This window comes from Giraffa tippelskirchi, chromosome 3 (genome assembly GCF_054371585.1).
Source record: "Giraffa tippelskirchi isolate mGirTip1 chromosome 3, T2T-mGirTip1v1.2.pri, whole genome shotgun sequence".
NCBI lineage: Eukaryota > Metazoa > Chordata > Mammalia > Artiodactyla > Giraffidae > Giraffa > Giraffa tippelskirchi.
This window is the reverse complement of record NC_137277.1, coordinates 183640148-183665839: the sequence shown is the minus strand read 5'-3', so window position 1 is coordinate 183665839 and position 25692 is coordinate 183640148. Positions and strand designations below refer to the sequence as shown.

General features: G+C 43.8%; 1 protein-coding gene across 1 annotated transcript in view; it reads right to left on the bottom strand.

The window, feature by feature from the left end:
- The window catches only part of PAFAH2 (platelet activating factor acetylhydrolase 2), a 35155-nt gene extending 14927 nt beyond the window's left edge, over nt 1–20228 (bottom strand). The window contains exons 1-7 of the mRNA XM_081586600.1: nt 20200–20228; nt 14023–14164; nt 12941–13094; nt 12049–12145; nt 4710–4778; nt 4206–4347; nt 3180–3293 (exon numbers count right to left, since the gene is read on the bottom strand). Coding sequence (XP_081442726.1) covers nt 3180–3293; nt 4206–4347; nt 4710–4778; nt 12049–12145; nt 12941–13094; nt 14023–14112 — 666 coding nt within the window. The 5' untranslated portion in view covers nt 14113–14164; nt 20200–20228. The remainder of the gene's footprint in view (nt 1–3179; nt 3294–4205; nt 4348–4709; nt 4779–12048; nt 12146–12940; nt 13095–14022; nt 14165–20199) is intronic.
- Between the last annotated feature and the right edge of the window lie 5464 nt (nt 20229–25692).

The following is a 25692-nucleotide window of genomic DNA, read 5'->3' as shown; positions in this document are numbered from 1 at the left end:
GGTCAAAAAAACAAAACATAAAACAGAACAAAACAAACATAACAAAAAAAACCAAAACAAACAAAACAAAAAAACAAAAAACAAAAAACAAAAACAAAAAAAAAACAAAACATAAAACAATGTCACAACATTGGTGACAAATTCAACAGAGACTTTGAAAGTGGTCTGCATTAAAAAAAAAAAAAAATTTTCTCCGCACTCCGCTAAGTTCCTTCAGATTGGTCCAGGCCTCTTCAGCTTTTTTAATGGTAATATATTCACATAACTCTATAATCAGGAGCATACAGAAGTCTTCCCTTTCCACACAGTTGCTCCCTCCCTACCCAGACAGGTGAGTTTCTTGTGTCTTTGCAGAGCTTACTTATCCTATACAGGTACACATGAATATATACTTTCTCGCTTTTACATAAGTGATACTGTACCTTACTTTTTAATATAAGAATATTAGTACATAAAGAGCTTCCTTATCCTTTTTTACAGCCACATTTGATTTCACCATGCTACAGACCACTAGTGATCCCCAAAACTGTTCTTCTTCCTGGACACACAGCTAGACTCTATTTCCCAGCAGTTAGATGTGGCCTTGTGATTGGATGTAAGTGGTAGTGGTTTTGTGATAGAACATGAAAATGATTATCTCCATTTCCAGGCCTGGTCTATAAACACTCTTCCATACCAGCCTCCACACCCCTTCCCATTCCTGGCTTAATGTACATGGTAAAGGTGGGCTTCACAAGGGAAAGAGAGCAGAGCAATTAGAGGAAGGTAGCCTGGTTCCCTGAGTCAGTCCTTGCACAGAAGCACCCATGTTGGACTTCATGTGGGAGAGAAATAAATCTCTTCTTGTTAAGCCACTGAGATTTGGGGCTTACGTGTTATAGCAATTGCTTCCAAGTGGCTCAGTGGTAAAGAACCCACCTGCCAATGCAGGAGCTGTAGGAAACTTGGGTTTGATCTCTGGGACAGGAAGATCCCCTGGAGGTGGAAATGTTAACCCACTCCAGTATTCTTGCCTCAAAAAAATCTCATGGACAGAGAAGCCTGGCAGGATACAGTCCATGGGGTCACAAAGACTTGGACACAACTGAGCGACTGGGCACGGATGTTACAGCAATTAGTATTATCCAAAATAACACATCCATTGTTCCATAATCTATTAACCAGTTGTGCTCACTTATGGGTGAACATTTAGGATACTATTAATCTTCTGTTACAACAAACAACACTGGGATGAATAACCTTGTACATACATCATGTTGCAAGTGTGCAGGGATATGTAAAGTAAATTCCCAGCATTGGAAATGGCTGGGTCCATCACAATGTGCATCTGTGCTGTTGACAGCTATTGCCAAACTGCCCTGCAAGGGACAAGCTGCTCTGACACCAGTAACAGAGCAGTGCCTACTTCCCCACAGCTCTGCCAACAGGGTGAGTAATCAATTTTTGCATCTTGCCCAATGTGACAGATAAAAATTTACTTAGCTTTTTTTTTTTTTTTAATATTTATTTTATTTACTTGGCTGCACCGGCTCTTAGTTGCAACATGCAGGATGTTCTAGTTGGGGCATGTGACTCTCAGTTGTGACATATGGGATCTAGTTTCTGGACCAGGGATCGAACCTGGGCCTCTTGCATTGGGAACACGGAGTCCCAGCCACTGAACCATTAGGGAATCCCCTTCTTAGCTTTTTTTTTTTTAATTCTCTATTTCTCCAAAAGCTGCCTCTGGAACTAATCCAGCTACACGTAGCCTGCCATCCCCTGATGCCTGTTTCAGACCCACAGGCCTGAACTGCAGTGCCTGGGCCCTGCTTCTCCAGTGGGGATTGACAACACACGCTGGTTAAGTTCTCTGGATTTCAGGTCCTGCCTTATTTACTGGCCATCCAGGCTGATGCTTCTTCCTGGAAGACTTTACCAGAGCCTTTAAAAGATATTTTCTAAAGAGACTTTGAGGCACAGAGCACAGGTTTTGGAGTCAAAAAGCCCCAGCGTAAAGTTTAACTCTACCACTTACTTAGCTGTGTAACCTGGGGCAGACAATTGGACTATTGGATCCTTGGTTTCTTTCTATGTAAAGAGATAACAATGTGCATGTATGTATGAAAAGAGCTCTTATCATAGAAAGTACTCATAAAGAAGTCACTATTATATATATATATATATATATATACACACATACCATTTTATAAATTTACCATTCTCATTCATACAGTGGAATGTTACACAGCTATTAAAAAATCACACCACAGGAAAATATTAACTGGCATAAGAAGACATTCATACTGTTTTGCTAAATGAAAAACAGGCCACGAAATAGCTTATATTAAATAGTAACATTATTGTTTTTTTAAATGCATTTTTAAAAGAACTAGAAGGACAAACATCAAAAAATTCTGTTTCGTTTTCTTTCATGCTTTTGTGTGCTTTCTTGGTTCTCTAAATAAAGGCTGAGCTACTTTTCAGATTATGGGGAAAAGGATAGGATGGGGGAGGAAAATACACTTTTATAGGCATCAAATTTCATAGTGGGGACAGTTTCTCTCCTCCCAGGGGTTCTTAGGATTCCCTTAAAAGAAGGAACAAGCCTGCAGTAGACAACACAGCTTGTTTGCAGCTCCCTAGCCCTTCCTTTGTGAATGAACCATCTCTCTCTCATCCGTGTGGCCCTGAGGGACTGTCAGTCCTGGTGGTCAGGTTCCCCTGATGCAGAAGTGGGTGTATAACCTAGGCAGGCCAACCAGAATACCCTATCCCTCTGACACAGTGACTGGCTCAGAATGCGAATATAACCCAAGCAGAGCCATGGCCTTTCCAGACACTGGAAGCTAAAAAGTCTCTTTTCCTTTTAAGTCTACAGCTGAGTTGAAATGCAGGCTTGGAATGCCAGCAACCACCTTTCTTGCCTGACAGAGAGAGTCTGGTGAGAATGAAGCCCATATACACACAATGGAGCTGAGCCAGGAGAAGGGAGACAGTGCCAAGAGCTTTGATGACAATGCTTGAGACCCTGGATCTAGCTACACTGGCCTAAAGCCAATCTGCCTTTGGTCTTCCTACTTATTTGAGCCAATAAATTATCTTTTGGTTGAAGCTAGTGAGTTAGGTTTCTGTTATTTGTAACCAAGAAAGTCTTGATGAATAGAATATGTTCCAGGTCATACCAACTGCTGCCATACCTTCAAGGTCATCAGATCCAACCCGCCAGGCAAGATGTTGAGAACGGTCTGCCCAGCAGTGACCTCTTGTAGGATCTTCAACACCCTCACACACTCGCTTACCCTCTGATGCACCTGTAACAGAGACAGTCCCGGTGGGAGCGGAATACAGCACAACCATCCAGTGGGAATCTCAGTCCCCCTCAGAGCCAAGGAAGAATGCAGGGATGGTGTGCCCACCCACATCTCAGCAAGCACTGCAGGCCCCACATCCTGAGAAAGCCTCAGCTCCCTCATAGCCACTTACGTCAGCCACATCTAACAGCACAATGGAGTCAACCCAGCTGTTCAGACTCTACCTACCTACCCATGGCAAACGGAAGTATAATATGGGTATAACTGTGTGGCATACGAAAGCATCTCAAAAACAAAAGGACATAAGTGTTCCTATTATCAACCCTGTACCGGATTCTGCTTGCCCATTTATAGCATATGTCTACTGCTTTTGTCTGCTAGCACTCATCCACCCCTACTTCTGTTAACCTTGGCTTCTGAGGATTGCCCCTCACCAAAAATACCTAGCAATGCATTTCTGATGGGAACTTCATATTTTGGTACTTCTCCCCAGCCTAGAAGTCATCCAGGATTTTTTATATTACATCTTGGGAAAGAAATTAGGGACAACCCCCAAACAGCCCTATTCTCTTAGATGGTGAGGGCGGACATGCGCAACCTCGTAAGCAAGCCAGTTAGTAGATGAGACCAACCAGCAAGGGGACAGAAATGACCGTGGTTCCAGCGGTTCTGTCCTTCCTACAGTCTGCTGTGTAAACCAACCAATTCTCCTTTTTGCAGAACAAGCTTGAGTTGGGTTTCTGTCACTTGAAATTGTTTAAAGTTTTGATTAAGACCTCATTTCTCAGCTGTGACAAGCTCAGGACCACTCTGAGCGAGATTTCAAAAGAAGTGAGTTCAAAGTCTTCTTAGTGAGTGTCTCATACAGAAGACAGGCTTAGTAACTCTCCCTCCCGATTGGCATAAGCCTACCTGGTAGTTCCGAACATAGAATTCCTTCTCCCCTTCCTCAATTTGACGGTGGGGGATCCATTCCTCCTCCAGGGCCTCATCGTCAGGCTGGTTCTCCTCTGGGTTGTGCTTGCAGAAACAGGTGGCCGCAGCTGACCCATCCCTGCAATACATGTGCCCAAGGGACTTATTTCTCCCCTTTACCAAATCCTCCTTTTCAGCCAAGCCATTCTAGCTTATCTTCTAGCTAAATGGGAAAAAGGGGGCATACATAGGAGAGTAGAAAAACATGGGGGTTTGGGAGACTGACCTGGGTTTGAACCCCAATTCAGCTGTGTCACTTTCAGCAATGTTAGTCAATATCTTTGAACCCTGGTGTCCTCACCTTTTAAAATGGATATAATCCCTACCTTGCCTAGTGTTGTGAGGACTGGAAATAATATATCCACAGGAAACTAGCCTATACCCAAGCTCAGGACAGCAGGCACCTGACCCATGATGGTTCGTTGTGACTGTCATCCTCACCTGTGCTCTGGTACAGCAACCACAAAGCCACGAGAAGCCAGCTCCATGCAGAAGGCTGAATACAGTGTCCTAGAGATCCAGGAAGGAACCAAGAGAAGTGATCAAACAATGGCCTGCCCTTAGCCTCCTGTCCAACCATGCTCTGCCAGTTCAGTTCAGTTCAGTCGCTCAGTTGTGTCCGACTCTTTGCGACCCCATGAACCGAAGCACGCCAGGCCTCCCGGAGGCATCACTAGCTCCCAGAGTCCAAGCAAACCCATGTCCATTGAGTCGGTGATGCCATCCAACCATCTCATCCTCTGTCGTCCCCTTCTCCTCCTGCCTGCTAGCAGCCATCACAAAAGATGGAATGGAGGAAGCTTCATTTGCAGCAGCCCTTCTTCAGGAGCTTTTCCCAGCCAGCATTCCCCAACTCTCACCAAAGCTCCAAGTGTCCTCCTCCAGGGAGCATGTGCAGATTGATCCACCATGTTTTGCAACCCCATACACTGATTCATCTCCCCCATCCCAACCCCAATACAATTTGGCCACTTCAAACAATTGCTTTTTTATTGTCTATATATTGTGCGTGCTGTGTGCTAACCCACTTCAGTTGCATCTGACTCTTTGCAATCCTATGGACCACACCCTGCCAGGCTCCTCTGTCCATGGGGTTCTCCAGGCAAGAATACTGAAGTGGGTTGCCATGCCCTCTGTATATTGTACACCTCCCAAATTAGTTGGTAAGCTCCTTGAGGACAGGGACTCTGGCTACTTTTTAACATGCAAATATGCATCTGTGATTTAGCATGTGGGTTCTTTTGGCCTGTCTTCCAACATTCAAAAAAAATATGGCAGACACTGCTAATTGCCTACTCCAAACACCTATTTTTCCCTTCCTCCTTAATAACAGAATCTAATTTTCAGCTGAAGACACTCTCATGGATCAAAATGATATTTCCCAGCCTCTCTGTAGCCAGGTTTGTCTACGTGACTAAGTTCTAGTCCAGCAACAGGAATATAATGCTACTCTAAGTGATTTAAAATTTTCTAGTAGATATATTTTAAATAGTGAAAAGAAACAGAATTTTTTGGATATTTTGATGTTTGTCCTTCCAGTTCTTTTAAAACTGCATTTAAAAAAACAATAATGTTATTATTTAATATAAGCTATTCTGTGGCCTTTTTTTAATTCAGCAAAACAGTATGAATGTCTTCTTATGCCAGGTAATATTTTCCTGTGGTTTGATTTTTTTAATAGCCATGTAACATTCCATTGTATGAATGAGAATGGTAAATTTATAAAATGGTATGTGTATATATATATAATAACAGTGACTTCTTTATGAGTACTTTCTATGATAAGAGCTCTTTTCACAAACATACACATTGTTATCTCTTTACATAGAAAGAAACCAAGGGTCCAATAGGCCAAGTATCTTCCCAAGGTTACATAGCTAAGGAAGTGGTAGAGTCAAACTTTACCCTGGGGCTTTTTGACCCCAAAATCTGTGCTCTGTGCCCCAGAGTCTCTTTAGAAAATATCTTTTAAAGGCTCTAGTAAAGTCTTCCAGGAAGAAGCATCAGCCTGGATGGTTAATAATCCAACATAGCTAAAACATTATCATTTCAACATATAATCAAGATTTTTAAATTAACAAAATATTTTATTGCACTATCTTTTTTTTTTTTTTTATATGAAGTCTTTGAAATCCAGTGTGTGTTTTATGCTTACAGCATATTTCAGTTTGGACCAGTCATACTTCAAATATTCAATAGACACATGTGGCTAGAAGTTACCATAACAGACAGGGCAGCTCTAGTCAAGGGTATATAAGCAGTTGTGTTATATAGAACTTCCAGGAGAGTTCTCCCTTCCTATAGCATGGACTGTGGATGTAATGGCTAGAGCTAAGCAACCTCCCTGGATCATGAGATATTCTTAGAAGCAGAAGCCACACACACAGAGCAAGATTATAAAAGAAGTCTGGTTTTTTACTTTATAGAACTACCATATCAGCTCTGTCTACCTCTAGCTTTACTTTATCTGAGCAAAAAATAAACTTGATATTATTCAGGTCACTATTGTTTGAAGTTTTTCTATTAATTACAACTTGCCTGTACCTTAACTGATTCAGGAAGGTCAGTTACTTAAATTTCTTTTCACCTCTCACTTCTCCTGGGGAGGCAATGAACAGGATTTAAGAGCTAGAGATTTCTGATCCCTCCCCAGTTCAGGCTGTAACCTTGAGCAAATCTGCCTTTCAGAGTTGGTTTGCTCATCTGTAAAATATTCTTCCACCCACCTACCTCACAAGACTGTGTGGGAACCAAAGAAGACAGAGGCACATTACAAATAGGTAATATTTAAAAATACACACGCCTCCCTAGGATGGAAAATCACAAGTCTGTGACCCATGAGAAGGATTTCAGATCCTGAATTAACCATAGATACAATGAGAGGAAACCATGTCCCTTTACCTCCCTGCCTTTTTTTCTTGGAATTTCACTATGGCTAATGAAGAAAGTGAAGTGAAGTCGCTCAGCCGTATCCGACTCTTTGCGACCCCATGGACTGTAGCCTACCAGGCTCCTCTGTCCATAGGATTTCCAGGCAAGAATACTGGAGTGGGTTGCCATTTCCTTCTCCAGGAGATCTTCCCAACTCAGGGATTGAACTTGGGTCTCCCGCATTGTAGGCAGATGCTTTACTGTCTGAGCTACCAGGGAAGAGTATTTATAATTGATTTACCCAGGTCTATTTAGATGTGAAGCCTCAAGACAGAGTCTTAGACCAAAAAGACCACGCTAAAGTCATGTGCTCACCTGTTCTCTCTAGAAAATACCTGTGAGCTTAGGAAAGAGTATTTCTTAGCTTCTTTTTTTCCACTAGACTACAATCTGAAAGCAGGGGCTCTATCTTATTCACTACTGAACACCCAGCCACAGCATAGGCCCTCGCACATGGCAGGTAGTAAATTTACTGAATAAGAAAGCAACATTGAAAACCATCTTGCTGTCCTTCTAGCCTCATCTCTACATCTGCTCTCCACTTCCTGCCATGGACTATAATGATGTGCATTTAGATGCAGTCTCCTCTAGTGGATGAAAATTCCTTCATTTTTATTTCTATATGTCCCACCTTTTTTTCATGCCAAGGAGCTGGCACAGAGCAGGTGCTCAACAGAAATCTGTTGAATGTATGGAACCTAGCAAAACAAATATTTATTGGGAAACTACTGTTTTCCAGGTACTGCCCTAGACATCGGGAAAGACAGAAGACAGACATGGTCTCTGCCTTCATGGAGCTTACAATCTAGTAAAAAAGACTTATGTTAAAGAATAATCACATAAATAATTAATTCATTACAATTATGTTAAGTACTGACAAGTACAGATTGTCTTATGAAAGCATGTCAGGATGGGTGTCCCTAAGAAGGTGACACCCAAACTAAGACCCTGAAGGTAATTTGGAATTAGCCAGGCAAAAGACTAAACGTAGGGAGAAGAGGAGAGGAACAGAACAGGAAATATTCCAAGCAAAGGGAAGAGCCACAGAGCACAGCACAGATGAAAACCCTAAGGCAGACATTTGCAGCATCATGGATGGACTGAGTGAAGTAATGAAAGGCTGTTGCTGAGCCATGAAAGATGCTGGGATTCTTGGCCTCTAAAGGAGAAGAATTCAATCCAGGGCCAGTGACGAGACTTGATCACTCAAAGCTTTTTTGTAATAAAGTTTTATTAAAGTATAAAAAAGATAGAGAAAGCTTCTGACATAGACATCAGAAAGGGGCAGAAAGAGTGCCCCCCTGCTAGTCTTTAGCCGGATATTATATAGCTACTAGCAGTCTGCTAATTAGAGAAAGGAAATGTCTCAAAACTCAGAGAATGGCACTAGGCCCCTCACCCACAACATGCATTTTGAGATAACATAGGCACAAGGTGAGTTGTCAGGGGTAGGGGGGTAGGGGGGCATAAAATGATTGACAAGAATTTTGAAGAAAGGCAGGTTTCCAAGCAAATACAGCCTCATGAACATAGCTCAAGAGAACATTTACATGAGTAAAACAAACTGGTTCTGAGTCTTAGGCGGTACCAACTAGAAGACAGAGTCTAGAGTAAATACATAGTTCATTAACATAGCTTAAGACAAACATTTCCATAAGAAAAAAGCATGGGTTAGCTCAAGGTTTGAGAAAAGTTAAGTTCTGTGAGAATTGGACTATAAAGAAAGCTGAGCGCTGAAGAGCTGATGCTTTTGAACTGTGGTGTTGGAGAAGAGTCTTGAGAGTGAGTCCCTTGGACTGCAAGGAGATCCAACCAGTCCATCCTAAAGGAAATCAGTCCTGAATATTCATTGGAAGGACTGATGCTGAAGGACTCCAATACTTTGGCCACCTGATGCGAAGAACTGACTCATTTGAAAAGACCCTGATGCTGGGAAAGATTGAGGGCAGGAGAAGAAGGGGATGACAGAGGATGAGATGGTTTGATGGCATCACCGACTCAATGGACATGAGTTTGAGTAAACTCTGGGAGCTGGTGATGGACAGGGAGGCCTGGTGTGCTGCAGTCCATGGGGTCATAAAGAGTCAGACACGACTGAGCGACTGAACTGAACTGAAGTTCTGGTGGAACCAGGTGTCTTCGTGGCAACACAGAATTTTTAAAGATACCTCTTTTAAAATTTGTATAGAGAAGGGGAAAAAATCTAACACTTGTAATTTGTTTCCTCCTGCCGCTTAAGAGAGAGATAAAAAATTTCTGACACTTGCTGCTTATTTCCTCCATTTGGAGACCCCTGGCCTTCCTGCCTGTTACCCTCTCAGTAAGACAAAGAAATACTGTTAATCATATATGGAATCTTAAAACAAAACAAAAAAAAGATACAAAAGAACTTATTTACAAAACAGACTCACAGACATCAAAAACAAAGTTATGGTTACCAGGGAAAAAGGGATAGTTAGGGAGTTTGAGACTGACATGTACACACTGCTGTATCTAAAATGGGTAAGCAATAAGGACCTACTGTACAGCACAGGGAAATCTGCTCAATGTTATGTAACAACCTAAATGAGAAAAGAATTTGAAAAAGTATACACATATATGTATAACTGAATTACTTTGCTGTATAACTAAATTGCTTTGCTGTACACCTCAAACTAATGCTATATTGTTAATCAACTGTACTCTAATATAAAAAAGAATTTTTATAATTAATTAAAGATTGATAATTTCTTTATTTTATAGTATTTATTTTATTAAACATTTTATATTTATTTTATTAATAAAAATTTTATAATCTAATTAAAAAATAGAGCATCTCTCAAGGACAAACAAATAAAATAAAAATTCCAGTATCTTCAAACAAAGAAAAAAACTCAAAAACTCTGAGGCAGAAACTAACAGTACCTTTAGAGCTGTTTGTCTGGAAAGCTGGAGGTGGGCAAGTCACAAGGAACTAGGCTATAAACTTTGCCCTGTACCTGCCTTCAGATAAGACCATGACAAGAGCTGAATTAAGTTCAAAGGCTACTAAATATAAAAAGGAATGCATCTGAGTTGGTTCTAACGAGGTGGATGAACCTAGAGCCTATTATACAAAGTGAAGTAAGTCAGAAAGAGAAAGACAAATATCATATACTAACATATATATATATATATATATATATATATATATGGAATCTAGAAGGATGGTACTGATGAACCTATCTACAGGGCAGCGATGGAGATGCAGACATAGAGGACAGACTTTTGGACACAGTTGGGGAGGGAGGTGGGATGATTTGAGAATGTAGCACTGAAACATATACATGACCATATGCAAAATAGATAGCCAGTGGGAATTTGCTGTATGACACAGGAACCCAAAGCCCATCCTCTGCAACAACCTAGAGGGGTGGGGTAGGGAGAGAGGTGGGAGGGAGGCTTAAGAGGGAGGGGACGTATGTATACCTATGGCTGATTCATGTTGATATACGGCAAAAGCCAACAAAATATTGTAAAGCAACTGTCCTTCAATTAAAAATAAAAATTTGCTTAAATAAATAAAAAGAACTTACTGATGTTCCTCAGAGCAGGAATATGCCAAAGCAAAAAATAATGATAATAAAATAAAACAGAGTTCCCTGGCTACAGTGTAGACAATGGTTCTGGTGGAGGTGGGATGTGTAAAGGCAAAAATAGATGACTTTGTGTAACACTCTTGGACATAAACTAGACTTACATGTTGATGAATGAACATACAGTGAGAATATTCACAAGCTTAAACAGGAACCACGTCCACTGTAGTTAATACATAACTATATAACACACCAAGGTGCAGAAATAAGAATTCATGGGGAGAATTCTGAATGGATACTGACTTGTAAGGGCTTTCCTGATATCTCAGTTGGTAAAGAATCCACCTGCAATTCCGCCTGCAATGCAGGAGACCCTGGTTCAATTCCTGAGTCAGAAAGATCTGCTGGAGAGGGGATAGGCTATCCATACCAGTATTCTTGAGCTTCCCTTGTAGCTCAGCTGGTCAAGAATCCGCCCACAATGCGGGAGACCTCGGTTCGAACACTGGGTTGGGAAGACCCCCTGGAGAAGGGAAAGGCTATCCACTCCAGTATTCTGGCCTGGAGAATTCCATGGACTGTATAGTCCATAGGGTCGCAAAGAGTTGGACACGACTAAGTGACTTTCACTTTCACAGTTTCACTGACTTGTAAAACTTAGGCCAGCGTTCCCTAAAGTTGATGATAAAGGGGATCTTACAGTTCATCACCCCACAATCCTCCATGTAGAGAGATGGAGAGGAGTACGGGCATAAATGTGCACCTACTCGGTGCCTGTCTTGAGTCCTCACTCAGTGCCTCATCTGAGTGCATTTGACAGATGAGGAAATCTAGGCTCAGAGACTCCTACCATGGTCCTGAGTTCACACAGCACAGTGGTATGGCTGAGATTAACAGCTGAGGCTGCAAGCTCCATGGGAGCAGGGAGTGAGTCTGTCTTCATCAATGCTGTCTCTGATCCATGTTGAATAACTGACTCTCTGAACATAAAGCTCAAGCTCCTTCTAGTACTTCTGGGCTCTTATAGAGGAAGAAGGCTAAGACAAGTATTTATATAAATGCTAGAACATGAGAAGGGAAAGATATGAAGGCTGCTGAAACGCTCCACCAGGTGAAAGGGGCTTGGGAAGGCCTTCTAAAGAAGGTGGACCCAGTGTTTTGGGATGAAGCAGATGATAGATAAGACAGCTGACAGATGGAAATACAGGTATTTCTGCTTTTTGAGAACACGCTGAGAGTCAGCAGCTGCAACTAGGCAAGGAATGTGATAAGGTCTAGGGGAAAGCAACTCTTACCTGAAGGCTCCCATGCCATGAGAGAAGATGATCAAGGGGTATCCAGAGTCCTTTGTCTTAAAGGGGCCATTCCAGCTAACAGGCAGGCGACAAGATCCTAGCAGAGACATGGGATATAGAATCTCCGACTGCTCCCAAACTGTAATCCCAAGGGCAGCCTGGGCACAAGGATGGTGGGGACCCAATGGCCCTCCTCTCAAGAGACCCCCCTTTTACCCGGGCAGCCCAAGACAATCAATCATTTATTCTTTCCCTTTTTCTCCTCTCGGGAGCATGAACACAACAGAAAATGGGAAAAGAAATCCAAAGGGGAAGTACTGAACAATTTACGGGGTAAATCCCTGAGATGCTAAGGCAGTAAGTAGAGTTCCTAACAGTGAGGTCTTTGGGGGAAGTGGATGCCTCTGTGATCTGACTCAGAAGAGGGAGGAGCTAGAGGGGTAACTGCAGGAGACGGTATGCTCCTTGGTAGTCAAGACTGTTTCTTTAATCTAGGCTATAGCTGACACAGAGTGGAAATAATGCATGCTGGATAAATGAGTAATAGCTCCCACCTATGAAACACATTCTACATCCCAAGCACAGCACTAGAGTGCATCTTTTATACACGTCCGACATTACAATTCGGTAAAGGTGGATGTTCAAACACATTAAGTAACTGGCCCAAGCCCCACAGCTAGTAAAAGGACTGGATTCAAATCCAGGGCAGTCTAACTCTATAACTAAAGCTCTTACGTTTGTAATTCTCTCCACTCTCCATACCACACTAACGGATGCCCCACTACAAAAGGGCTGGACAACACAAACTATAAGGTACTGTGTCTGCCTGGGGATCTCCAAGGGACATAATCAAGCAGCTGGGAGAGCACCCATGGGTGAAGCCAGCTTTTACCTACAGCCAGGTTGAACAGCAACCCCCCCCAGCGCTTATTAAACTTCAGGTATTCAGCCAGGCCAGCACAGTACTCATAGCGGGGAATCCACAGGGGCTGCTCCGAGGTCTCCTCTGCCTCTTGGCAGGGGTAGAACAGTCGAAAGAAGCTGCCCTGTAAGAAAAAAAAAGACAGCAGCTGCTCAGAGCAAGAAGCCAAAGCATGGGCATATTTCCCAACAGACAAGTTCAACAGTTGTTTGGGGCACTAGCCAAGTACTAAAACAGGGAAACTTTACCTTCAATTCACTTACCTGAATTTTGCACTCAGAAAATCCAGAAAGAAGCAATTTTAAGCTCAGTATTCATGTAAGGCTTATCTTATTTCAAACAGCCAACTATATTTTGAATTACATCGGAGGGGTACAAAAATCTTTCCAGTGCTTGGGCTATCAACAGATTTCAACTTGGCCGGAAGCCCAAGCCTGGAGAAGCCCCAGAAGCGAAGGAGTAGCTCTCATGTTGAATGGGGTGACATTGGTGGCACCCACGGCAACCCTGGAGCCTGGCCCCTGGGAAGCAGCAGCAGCACATTCACTCTACATGGGGGTATGTGCCTCTCACAAGGGAGAGGGACAGTTCAAGGGCCAGCAGAGAACGACCTAGGAACTGAAGGAGGGAAAGTCCCAGACTAAAGTAGGAGGGGGAAACAGACGAGAGCAGAAGAGGAGAAAAAGGAGACTGTCTTCCTACATGGGGCAGGGGAGTCAAAGGTCAATGGCACATAGCCCACTGCTCCTCCTCCCATACACTCAGATTAGGGTGAGATCCAAAACCTTTCCAGGATCAGGCACCTGCTCTCAAGACATCAGAGAGCTACCTTTGAAGTTAGAAGCCCCAGTTCCTCCAAGTCGGGAAAAAGAACCCATCATCTCTTGTCTATTGAGATGTTTCTAATTGAAAAGAGGAGAAAAGTTCAGGGAAAAGAGACCTGGGCGCTCGACGATCAAATCCAGACCAGCTCTAACTCAGGTTTCCCCTAGCTGGAATTACATCATCAGACTTGCTGACAGAAGCAGTGGAGACATGCTGGAGACACTTACCTGGAGGCTCTGACCCTCCATCACATCCCCACAGCCTACGAGGTGGGGTCCCATGATGGGTGGAAAGCTCACGGACTGGTTGACCCCCATCTCATCACCAGCTGAACTGAACAACAACTTGGGCAGTGGCTGAACTTGACGGCTGGAGGGTGGAACACAGAACAGCCTCTTGCTGGTTTCCTCTCAGCTTCCTGTTGCTTATTCATATCATCAGCCACCCCTCTCTACCCCTCCCATTACCCCTCCTCCCTGCCAGTGATGCAGCCAATCTCCCACATCATCCACCTTGCTACACTGCCTTTACTAAAGTTTCCCGTGCTATGCTTAGTCACTCAGTAGTGTCTGACTCTTTGCAATCCCATGGACTGTAGCCAGGCTCCTCTGTCCATGGGGATTCTCCAGGTAAGAATACTGGAGTGGGATCCTCCTGGGGATCTTCCCAACCCAGGGATCAAACCCAGGTCTAGGGGCTGCTTTTTCTGTTGCTATTGGTGGAGAGGTGAGGAGAAGATCATGGAAAGGAAAGAGAGCCTCCATACTCCTCAAAACCCAGTAACAAGTGTTCATTTAGCACTGACTATGTGCCCTGCACAGCAGCAACTGCTGCAGATAACATAACACAGACCTTGTCCTCAGGAGGCTAAGAACAACAAAAACCACCACTAACATCTATTATTTACTATGTGTCAGCACTGACCTAAGATTTTTACATACTCCGCGTCATTTCATCCTCTCAACAACCATCTGAGGAAGATACTATTTAGACCCTGTTTTACAATCGAGGAAACTAAGGCATGAAGAGGTTGAATAACTTTCCCAAGTCACACGGCTTCTAGGTGGCAAACACGGGTCTGTCTAATCCAGACCTGAGCTCTTAACCTGCACTGATCCTGCTAGTGGGGAGACTCAATGACATACATACAAAATCACTGACCTAAACTATAAACTATAAAAGGCACTTATCTGGGTCTTAAATATGAGGAAGACTTTAGAGGCAGGGGAGAGGGAAGCATTTTTATAAAGGACATAATGTAAGAGTGGAAAGGGCCAGAAATAGGGAAGAGTGTCATGTGGGCATGAGATCAAACAGGAGCCTTCCACGTGGCAGGTGTGCATGCGCTGACTAGAAAGTGCTCCTATAATTTGGTTGCTTCTTGTTTGTTTTTTTTAAAACAAGGATGTCCTTTTTTTTTTTTTTTTGACTGTGCTGGGTCTTAGCTGCAGCATGGGAGATCTAGCTCCCCTGATCAGGCCCCTGCATTGGCAGCATGGAGTCTTAACCACTGGACCACCAGGGAAGTCAAGGTTACTTTTTAAATCGCGACTAACGCCACTGCTCTCCCTCCCTCTTCAATTACATCACCGCCAGCAGCAGTAGCAGTAGCGGCACGCCTACTCTGTGCCAGAAACTACACCAATGGCTTCACATACATGTATTATTTAATGAAATCCTTATAATAATCCCCTGGGATATGAATTGTTAGCTCATCTTACAGATGAGGAAGCTGATGTTTAATAAAGTGAGGCAATTTACCCAAAAACAGTGAACAGAGCCCGAATTTGATCATGGGCAATGTGGCTGTGACAGTAGAGAATGTGGTCCAACTTCCTAACATTCATCCTATCCTGCCCTCCTACGAAGATCCCTTGTGATCTGGGTGGGGTTGACACCTCCCTAACCTCTAGAGTTGGACCAATCAGCCCTACATATCTCCATCAGTATCTGGATGAAGAGTGGGCTCGTGACATATATTTGGCCAACCAGGGCAAAGCCCAGGACTTTGGTTTGATGGTTGAGTGTGAATAAGTTCTTTCTTGTTTTGAACTAGCTTGTGTGGATGTGAAGCCTTGAACTGTCACAGCCACTTTGTTACCTTGTGAATGTAGGTACCCGAGGAGGATGCCAAGCTGAGAGAATCATAGAGAAATGGAGTCATATTTGTGAAGACATTAAGAATCTCTGGATTCGACTGTACCTGAAACTTGGCCCACTCCTAGACCTTCTAGTTACAAGAGCCAATAAATCCCTTTTTATTGTTTAAACCAGCTGGGTTTCGATTTCTACTGCTTGAACCAAAAGCATCTAAACTGATCCACTGAGTCCTGGGCCACATTTTCAGTCATTGCACTATTCTGCTTTCTTTAAGACGCTCTGGGATGGATTAGGTAGTTCGAGTCAAAACATGCCTGGGCAAGAAGAGACCCTAGGGGTCACTTCTCCCCACAGTCATCCCCTGCACCACCACCTCGACTCAGCTCAGTACAGAAATGTGCTTTACTGATGAAGAAATCAAGGTCCTAAGAGGTTAAGTGAAATGCTCATGGTCACCAGAATTATTATTACACATAGATCTCCTCACTGCCAACTTCCAGTTGTCTGGCCTAATGGAAAACTCCAGACAAGCAATAATCTTAATGCCATTCTACTTAACTTTGGGAGACAATAAGTGATATTCTTTCTACTACAGACTTGCTTCATACTGTTTCTCTGAAGCAAACTTAAAAACCGAATTCTTTTTAAAAAGAAGCTAAGCTCCTGATGTAGTCAGTGGACTATTTAGCCAAAGGGAAGTTGATTGTGCTGCTTAGTCTCAGACCCTGGACCTTTTCCGCTTGAGGGCAAATGCACAGAGGCCCCACAGCAGGAGGGGAGGAGGCACAGGACAGATCACCCATAAGACAATGAAGCAGCTGAAGTTTCATTAATATTTGCTGATTGAGTGAAAAGGAGAAATAATAGGATTTGGGCAACTAAGTGGATTTGGGGAGTTATGCGAGAAGGCAGAGCCAAAGATGAGTCAGGTTTCAGGACTGGGTGACCAGAACGATAATAGCTTATAGGAAGAGATGCTAGTCTTAATGCAAAACCAGAACCCTGCATGAGATAGGAATCAGGACAAGGGCACTTGAAAATGCCTATAACAGAAGGGGAGCAGAACTCTCTGGTAATCCTGGAAAGTTTCTGGGAAGGCTATCAACTAAATTGAATTTGGAAAGAAATAAAAACTAAAGAAGCTAACTGGACAGAGTGAGGCTGACATGAAAATGGATCTGCATTCTCTGGGCTCATATTGACTGATGCCCAAGTAGAACGGGGAGATGGGAAAATCCAGTCTGATTTGCAAATTTTTCGCCTAAAAAACATCCACACAGAGCATCCAGTGTCATATCTAATAAATGCCAAGGAATTCTCCAAGGAAATCAGCCCAGGTGTCTACCTACTTTGGCTCACCTTATCTAAACAATTTGGGGTGATGCCTACCTAAAAGCCTCTCTACCCATCCAAACCTGCCCCACCCATCAAAGCCTAGTGAAATCTCTGGTACTATGTGAAGCTTCCCAAGTCCTTCCACTCTTCCCTCCTCTCAACTTGAGTATGTCTGCATCACTCACTTGATAACCAATCACAGGCTGCCCCAGGACAGCTCTTGAATTAGTAGCTACTCTACCAGTGGAAACAGCGACCGATTTTATTTTCTTGGGCTCCAAAATCACTTCATATGGTGACTGCAGTCATGGAATTAAAAGACACTTGCTCCTCAGAAGAAAGCTATGACAAACCTAGATAGTGTATTAAAAAGCAGAGGCATCACTTTGCCAACAAAGGTCCATATAGTCAAAGGTACGGTTTTCCTGGTAGTCATGTACGGATGTGCGAGTTGGACCATAAAGAAGGCTGAGCACCAAAGAATTGATGCTTTCAAATTGTGGAGCTGGAGAAGACTCCTGAGAGTCCCTTGGACTGCAAGGAGATCAAACTAGTCAATACTAAAGGAAATCCACCCTGAATATCCATTGGAAGGACTGATGCTGAAGCTCCAATACTTTGGCCACCTGACGTGAAAAGCTGATTCATTGGAAAAGACTCTGATGCTAGGAAAGATTTGAGGGCAGGAGAAGGGGGTGACAGATGGTTGGATGGTATCACCAACTCAATGGACATGAGTTTGTGCAAACTCTAGGAAATAGTGAAGGACAGGGAAGACTGGCATGTTTCAGTCCATGGGGTTGCAAAGACTCAGACACGAGTTAGCAATTGAACAACAACTAGCAGTTTTCAATCAGTGACTTGCCTCCAAGAAGTGGTCCAAGCAGAATCTAGAACAGAGGTTCCTGAATCTATTATCACAATCACCTGGAAAACTTTTCAAAAACAAAGCTTTTAGGGCTCCCACTGCCAGAGATCAATTAGTTTATAAAGCTTCCCAAGCTTTCTGATCCCCAAGGTTCGAGAACCTCTGGTCCAGATGGTACCCAGGATTTTTCTTTTTTTCAGACGTGTGCATACAGTAAACATTTACTGAGTGGATACGGTATTCCAGTCCACCATTTTCATATTAATGAAAAGATAATGATTATGATATCACTTGGTTTAATCTCCATGGCCACCTAGAAGCATGTTCCTGCCAGTTCCTGGCTTACTGTAGTGATTTGCATAGAACTGGTCTGTGATCAATTGATCCAATGAATGCTATCTAATTTTTTACACACTTATGCCTTATCTCTTCAGATATGCTACAGAAGTAGAATGTGTTTTACATTTCTTTGGAGGATAAACCATCTATCCTCATGCTTTCCCCACACAGAGGGACCCCATAAATGCTTCCTTTATTTGGCTTTGATTTAAACCCTCTCAATTCTTTAATCTCTGTCTTTTTGATCTAAAAATTAGACTACATGGTATAGTGGGAAAAGAAAGGCTTTGGTGACAGTCTGAATTCCACCTCCACCATTTAACTGGCTGATTAACCTTGAGCAAGTTCCTTCAATTCTAAGCCTCTGATAATTTTTCCACATGATAGAAATAACAGTCACTCATGAAGTTGCTGATGAGGATTAAATGAAAGTATGTGAAACACCTAACATATAGAAGGCACAATAACCATAACTAGCTACATGACCTCTTAGCCTAAGTTCCTTATGAGTAAAATGAGGACACTTCATAAGTGAAATTTAGTAACAAAAGTGACATTGCCTAGGGTCTGATACATTTTAAGTGCTCATAAAATGTTAGGAATTAATTAACAATGTTATGTCTCTCTTTCATTATACCCAGCCAAGCTTTTTTTTTGGGGGGGGGGTGTTGTGGTATTTGTGGTTTTCTGGATTAAATCCTTTGACAAAATGGTTTCTTTCCTTCCAGTCTTACCAGGTCTGAGACACCTATTCCAAAATCAGTCCCAGGTCTCCTGCATTGCAGGCAGATTCTTTATTGTCTGAGCCACCAGGGAAGCCCTTAAACAGGCCCAGAAGAGTCCAAAGGGAACAGAGAGGGCTTACATTGCAGCTGTCCATCTCCTGTTGGGGCCCCAATTCCAGTGAGCAGGGACCACCCTTCTGCCAGCTGTGTAGACTTTTCATCCCTGGCTATTTCAGGACATAGTCCAAGATAAGCACTTCTCTGGGGCTTCCTTTCAGACAAAGCTCTCATTAGTCTGTGGTCTCTGGGGAAGTGAGGAAATATCATCTTGTTCTTAGAGAATGGAGACACCAAGCACTCAAGGGGCAGGTTTGAGCAACAAAGGGGCAGAGCTATAAAAGGAGCCAAGATGAGAGTATTTCAAAGCATTAATAATTACAGTAAAAATAATCTCTCTTGCTTGTGGAGGCTTTACAGTTTACAAAGTACTTTCACACATATTAGCTTATTGGCTCCAGAACATAGCTTCAAGCTAAGACTGAGAGCAACTGTCATCTCCTCTTTGTAGATGAAGAGAGTGAGTCCCAGAGAAGCGGTATGATCTGCCCAACGTCACACAGCAGAGGAGTTGCAGAGCTGCAATAATGAAATCCAGCTCTGCTGAATTCCAGTTCTGTGCAACTCCCCAGATTGGGAAGAAGGAATGACGACCCTTGTTCCATTAGCATGAAAACCAAGAAAGTGAGAGTAAGAGTGAAGCACATAGAAGGTGCGGAGCAAAAAGGAGCCCAAGTTTCAGAAAGGGGATGCTGAGAGCTGACTGTGGGGCTCCAGGGGCGCCAGGAATTACAATGCAAGATGACAGTGGAAGAATAAAGGGTGCGGGTGGATCCTGGAGGCGTCTCAACAGGAAACAGAAAAGGTGAAAGACTAATGGGGAGCTCCTGGGATTGAGACGAGGCGCCCCCAAACAGGGCTGGAATGTGACAAAATCCGCAGACGCCTCAATTCATAATAGAGGCTTTCTCCAAACTTACCTAGTCACGTTGATCCCTCAGAAGCAGCCCAGACGGTCAACTCGACGGAAACGAGAAACTGCCCAGGAGCCGGTGGCCCCTTGGTAATTGTAGTTTCCAGAACTCGACATTAGCACTTAAAAGCATTTCCCGCCTCTGTCCAGAACTATAATTCCCGAGGTGCACCGCGAAGATTGCCCATAAGATCCCAGAACTACAATTCCCAGAGTTCTACACGGCCTCTCTTCGTTGTGTGAAACCTCCCGAAGTTCGGGATGAAGTACGATTCCTCCCTCTGGTGGTCGAGGAGCCGCCACCAGAATGACAAAGCCCGAGCGGAGGGTTACTGTTTATAGTTCCGGTTTGTAACCCTCCGCCTCACCGTTCCTCAAATAATTCCTGGGTGTGCGTGGAGATAGACTGGGAGTAGCTTTATTCAGAGAGGAAATGAGGAGGACATCTGAGCTTGTTTTGTGTCCTTTACGAACCTGTACCTGTTGACACCTGTGATATTCAATTGTCCTTCAGAAACTCCTGGCCAAGAACTGAGAGGAAACAGAGAGATTCCTCCCTGACCCTCTGTCCCTAGCCCCTCCTCCATCCACCCTCACTTTGCTGGCCCTATGCTGGTTCTCAGAGACACCCTGGTGAACAAGTTAGTGTTGTTAACCTCAGAAGAATTCACAGTCCAGCGGAGGATTCCGACAAATGAAGAATTACACAGCAATAGTTGCTCTAACGGGGAAAGCGCAAGGGGTTATGGGAGCCTTCTTGAAAGGGCCAACCTGACCAGTCTTGGGGAAAACGGGACGGTGTCTTCAAGGCTTTGTAGAGATCTTAGAGAAATGTTAAAATTGAGAACTGAAGAAATAGGACTTGGCCAGGAATACAGAGAGTATGAAGAATATTTAACACTCTGGCTGGAGCAGAGTGTGAGGAATGGAATCTCAAGGCACACCTGAGGCAGAAGGCAGGGCCGCGTCCTCAGGAGTCTGGTAAACTTCATAGGAAAACTAGATCATCCAAGCAACTTAGAAACTTTCAAAGACTTCCTACTCCTTGCTGAATGAGGTCTCAGCTTCTTAGCTTGACATTCTAGGTCCTCCCCAACCTGCCCCAAACCACCACTTACTCTGAAGTGTTGCTCATGTTTGGTTTTTTTTTTGTCCTGACAGGAATCACCCTTCTTCTGCCCTGCCCCCAGCTGCGTTCACCCAGTTTCAAGATGTCGTAGGTTCTCATTGTTACCTCTACACTTTTATTCACGCTCTCTTCTCTCCACCAAACACTCTGCCCTGCTTTGTGGCTATCTAATCCATTTCTTCTGAAGAGGGAATTCATAGGGCCTGGACTCCATCTTAGGCCTGTTCATGCTGTTCATGCTCGGCCAGCTCTCTAATGGACTCTAAACTCTGTGCTTAGTGCCTATGGAAACAACAATAAAAGGATAAGACCCCCTCCGGACAGGGGAACCTTGAAGATCATACCCAGGTTACTCATCGCTTAAGAGAAAACAAACACTAATCACCTCTGTCTCCGACAGGCCATAAGTTTTTCTGTACTTATGGGAGTGGAACCTCGGGATTATTGATTATTGGCCAATTGTTTAAATGTTTGAACACATAACACATGAATGATGGGATTATTGTGATTGTATTTACTCTTCCTTTGTTTATGTAAGTCTCAAGGAATTTGGGGTGGTGAGTTCGGACATGTACACATGGGGTATAAAAGATTTTCACAAATGCTGGGTAGGGTCCTTGGCTAAGAGAAGACTCTGCCTTGGGCCCGCCAGTGTAATAAACTGCACTCCACTACCTGCACTGTCCTGAGTGAGTTTGTTTCCCAGAACATGTGGCTACAACACTTCCTTTACAATTCCTCTTGATCCTCCCTCTCCACGAAGCTTCCCTGATTCCCCTCCAGTCCAAACGACCTCTGCCCCCTCTCAGTTGCTGGGATATTTGTGTGCACCTCTCATTTGGGGGCTTACCTCACACTGCCCTGTGCCATCTCCTCAGTGGGAGATCTTAACTCTGCATTAAACTGTGAGTTCTTTGAGGTCAGGATGAGTCCTACAGCTGATCCCTCCTCCCTCCCAACCACATACTCTCAAATTGCCAGTGTCCAGATTCCATGCTTCAGGCTTCTTTAGACCCTCCTCTCCTCCTGACACACTGTCACCACCACCATCCTTCTAGGAACCAAAATAAAGTCATCAGGGGAGAGTGATTGTAGCACCACACTGTGGTAATCAAGCCCAGATTTAATTAAAGCTGTGGTTGGTGGCGGTGATGGCAGAACATAAAAAGCTTAGTGCACATCAGAGATGGTTCTCTTTGGCTAATTAATTAGTGCTCTGCAGCTGGCACGGAACACATGACTAATCAGAGTCCCTAGTTAGGAGAGGGGCCACTGGAGTTTGTTTCTCTGTCTCCTACTCCCAGACAAGGCCATGCTGGGGACATCTGCTGGCCAACTAAGTTTTAAGCTTCCCAGGAAAAGGAATGTCACAGCCTCCTTTGTTAATGTTACGAAGATCTATCTTGGGTCCAAACTCCTGTTGCAAAATAAAATACTTGAGTTCAAATGCATTTCCTTCCAGTCTAGTCTTTTTGGAGATAAACAACCCAAATGCTTTAAGCTTTTAACAAGTGGTTAATTTCCCAGGCTTTCACTATAGATCCCATCTTCCAGTCATCCAAGGATCTCTACTGGTTGACTACCATCCCACTCCAGCCTTTACCTTGTTGCTGAATTACTTTATTCATTTTTAAACATTTGTTTGTTTATTTGGCTGTTCCAGGTTTTAGTTGCAGCACTTGGGATCTTCAATCTTCATTGCAGTGTGCTGATTCTTTGGTTGTGGCATATTTAGTTGCAGCATGCAAACTCTTAGTTGAGGCATGTGGGATCTAGTTCCATGACCAGGGATCAAACCCAGGCCCCCTGCATTGGGAGCTTGTACTCTTAACCACTGGACCACCAGGGAAGTCCCTAAGTTACTTTAAGTTGGTATCTGAGTGACCAGTTTTGGATTTCCTCTTCTCCCTACCTGCTGAATTTGATGGACAACGCTTTTAGAAATCAAACTGTAACATGCATACAATAAGTGTGTGAAGTGCACTAATACTAACTGTACAGCTCAACCTTTAAAAAAAAATTTGATGTAACCGTCACCCAATTTGATATGTAGAACATTTCCAATACCCCCAAAATGTTGTCTCTGTCCCTTCCCAGTTTACAATCACTCATCCCCTCAAGGGAGCCATCAGTTTTTGTCTCTATCATCTCTGGACCCATTTGGAGTCTGGATGAATCCTCTTTTAACATCTTGTTAACAGACAGAGTGTATATGTTTAATAAAGAGCAACATGACTTAGCGACTGAACAACAACAGGTAGAGTGTATATGCTTAATAAAGATCAAAAACAGTAACTGTCCTTCTCTATTATTTTTGCCATAATAATAATAGGATCTATTATAGTTACCATAGTTACAAAATTAAGTGCTGGAAATAGGGCAGCAGTGAAGAGAGAGATTAATTCCCTACCCACACGGTACTTTCATTCTATTGAGGGGAGACACATAATAAGAAGATAACCAAGGTAATCGCTTACTCTTTAAGTTTTATGTATTTTTGGCAGCGCTGCATCTTCATTGCTATGTTTGGGCTTTCTCTAGTTGCAGCAAGCAAGGGCCACTCCCCAGTTGTGGTGTGCAGGTTTTTCATTGTGGTGACTTGTCTGGTCAAGGAGCACTAGCTCTAGGCTCTCGGACTTCAGTGTTTGCTGTCTGAGAGCTCAGTAGTTGTGGAGCATAGGCTTAGGTGCCCTGCAGCATATGGGATCTTCTTGGACCAGGGACTGAATGGTCCCTTCATTGCAAGGTGGATTCTTAACCACTGGACCACCAGGGAAGCCCAAGTGCATACTCTTAAATGTTCTAAAGGAAATAAGATGCTTTGATGGAGAATAAAAGGAGTAAGTTATTCTCAATAGGATGATCAGGGAAAGATTCTCTGAGGACCTGGCATCAGAGCTGAGCCTAACCATACCTACCATTTCTTTTACCTACTACATATCAGACGTGTCATTAGGGACTTTCAAATCCTTTAGGGAAGTATGTCAAATCCTCCTGGGAAGTATGTCATAGTCTTTCTGTTTTTCAGACAAGAAAACAGAGGCTCAAAGAGGTAGTAGCAGACAGTGTTGATCCCTCTCTCCTATCCCCTCATTCCTTCTGAGCCCCCATGCCAGTGGTCTCCAGCAGCTGGGAGTCCCTCCACTCCAAGTCCCTTTTCTCTCTGCTTCCTTGATTGAGGGCTTTCTTAGGCATCTATGAACGAGGAAGGGAGAGGCATATGCCCCCTACCTCAAGGGCAACCTTCAGCCATCACGGAAACTGATGACTCCCCATCCTTAGATAGGATGATTCTGAGATGCAGTTTACACTGTCTCTTAGAATTTCCAGGGAGCTGAACCCAGCTTCTCATAGCAACAAGCTGCATATGTATGCTCCTCATCTTATTTTCTCCCCTCCTTGCTTCACTTTCCCCATGCTATCCCTTCTGCTTCTTGAAATCACCTTCCAAATAGATTATGAGCACCCAAGTCTCAGGGTCTGCTTTTGGGGGAACTCAAGCCACCCCTTGCTCCAAGCACAGCAAAGTAATTGGGTACAAAACATTCTCCAATTGTGCCACACCATTTCACCCTCCATGCCTTTGCAAGTGCTGTCTCCTCTACCAAAACATGTGTTGAATCCACTATGGTCCATCCAACGTCCACTTCACTCCATCCTTGCCACCCTCCACCCAATCATCTCCAGCTGCCAGTGTCCAGAATTGATAAGAATTGTGTTTGTGCCAAGTGCTTGGCAAACCCTATCTCATTCAGTTGGCACAGAGATTCTGAGACATCAGTAGTATCGTTCCTGGTGTGCAGGTCAGGAACCTGAGGTTCACAGAGGCCAGGAGACTTGCCCAAGTTTTGCAGTTAATTACTGGCAAAGCCAGGGACCTAAATACAGATCTACTTATTAACTCTGGGCTGGAGGGAAAGGGTAGGAATCGGGGGGTCTCTGAAATTGTTTCAGCATTTCCTGCCCATCAGGTTCACTCCTCCTTCTCATCCACAGTGACAAGCTGGTCCGTGGACAGGCATGCACTCAGCCACCCACATGTGTTTGTTTGTGCTCTTTCCATGTGCTGGTGCTACGTCTTTCCCAACTGCTCTCTGTTGAGTCTTTCAAACTGAGCAGAGATGTCAGTTTCTCTGGGAAATCCTTCCTGGCTGAATCCTCCTGGGCTTCCCTGACACTCACTGGCATCCCCATGACAGCACACATTCCAAGGCAGTGAGGTGCCCTGTGTGCCCATCTCCTCTGAACTTGGCCATTGGCTCTGGAGGGCATGGATGCCATCTTATCCGTCTCTGTGGGCCTGGCACTGCACCTGGCACCGTTCAGTTCAGTCGCTCAGTTGTGTCACAGTGTGTGTTGGTTAAAACAATG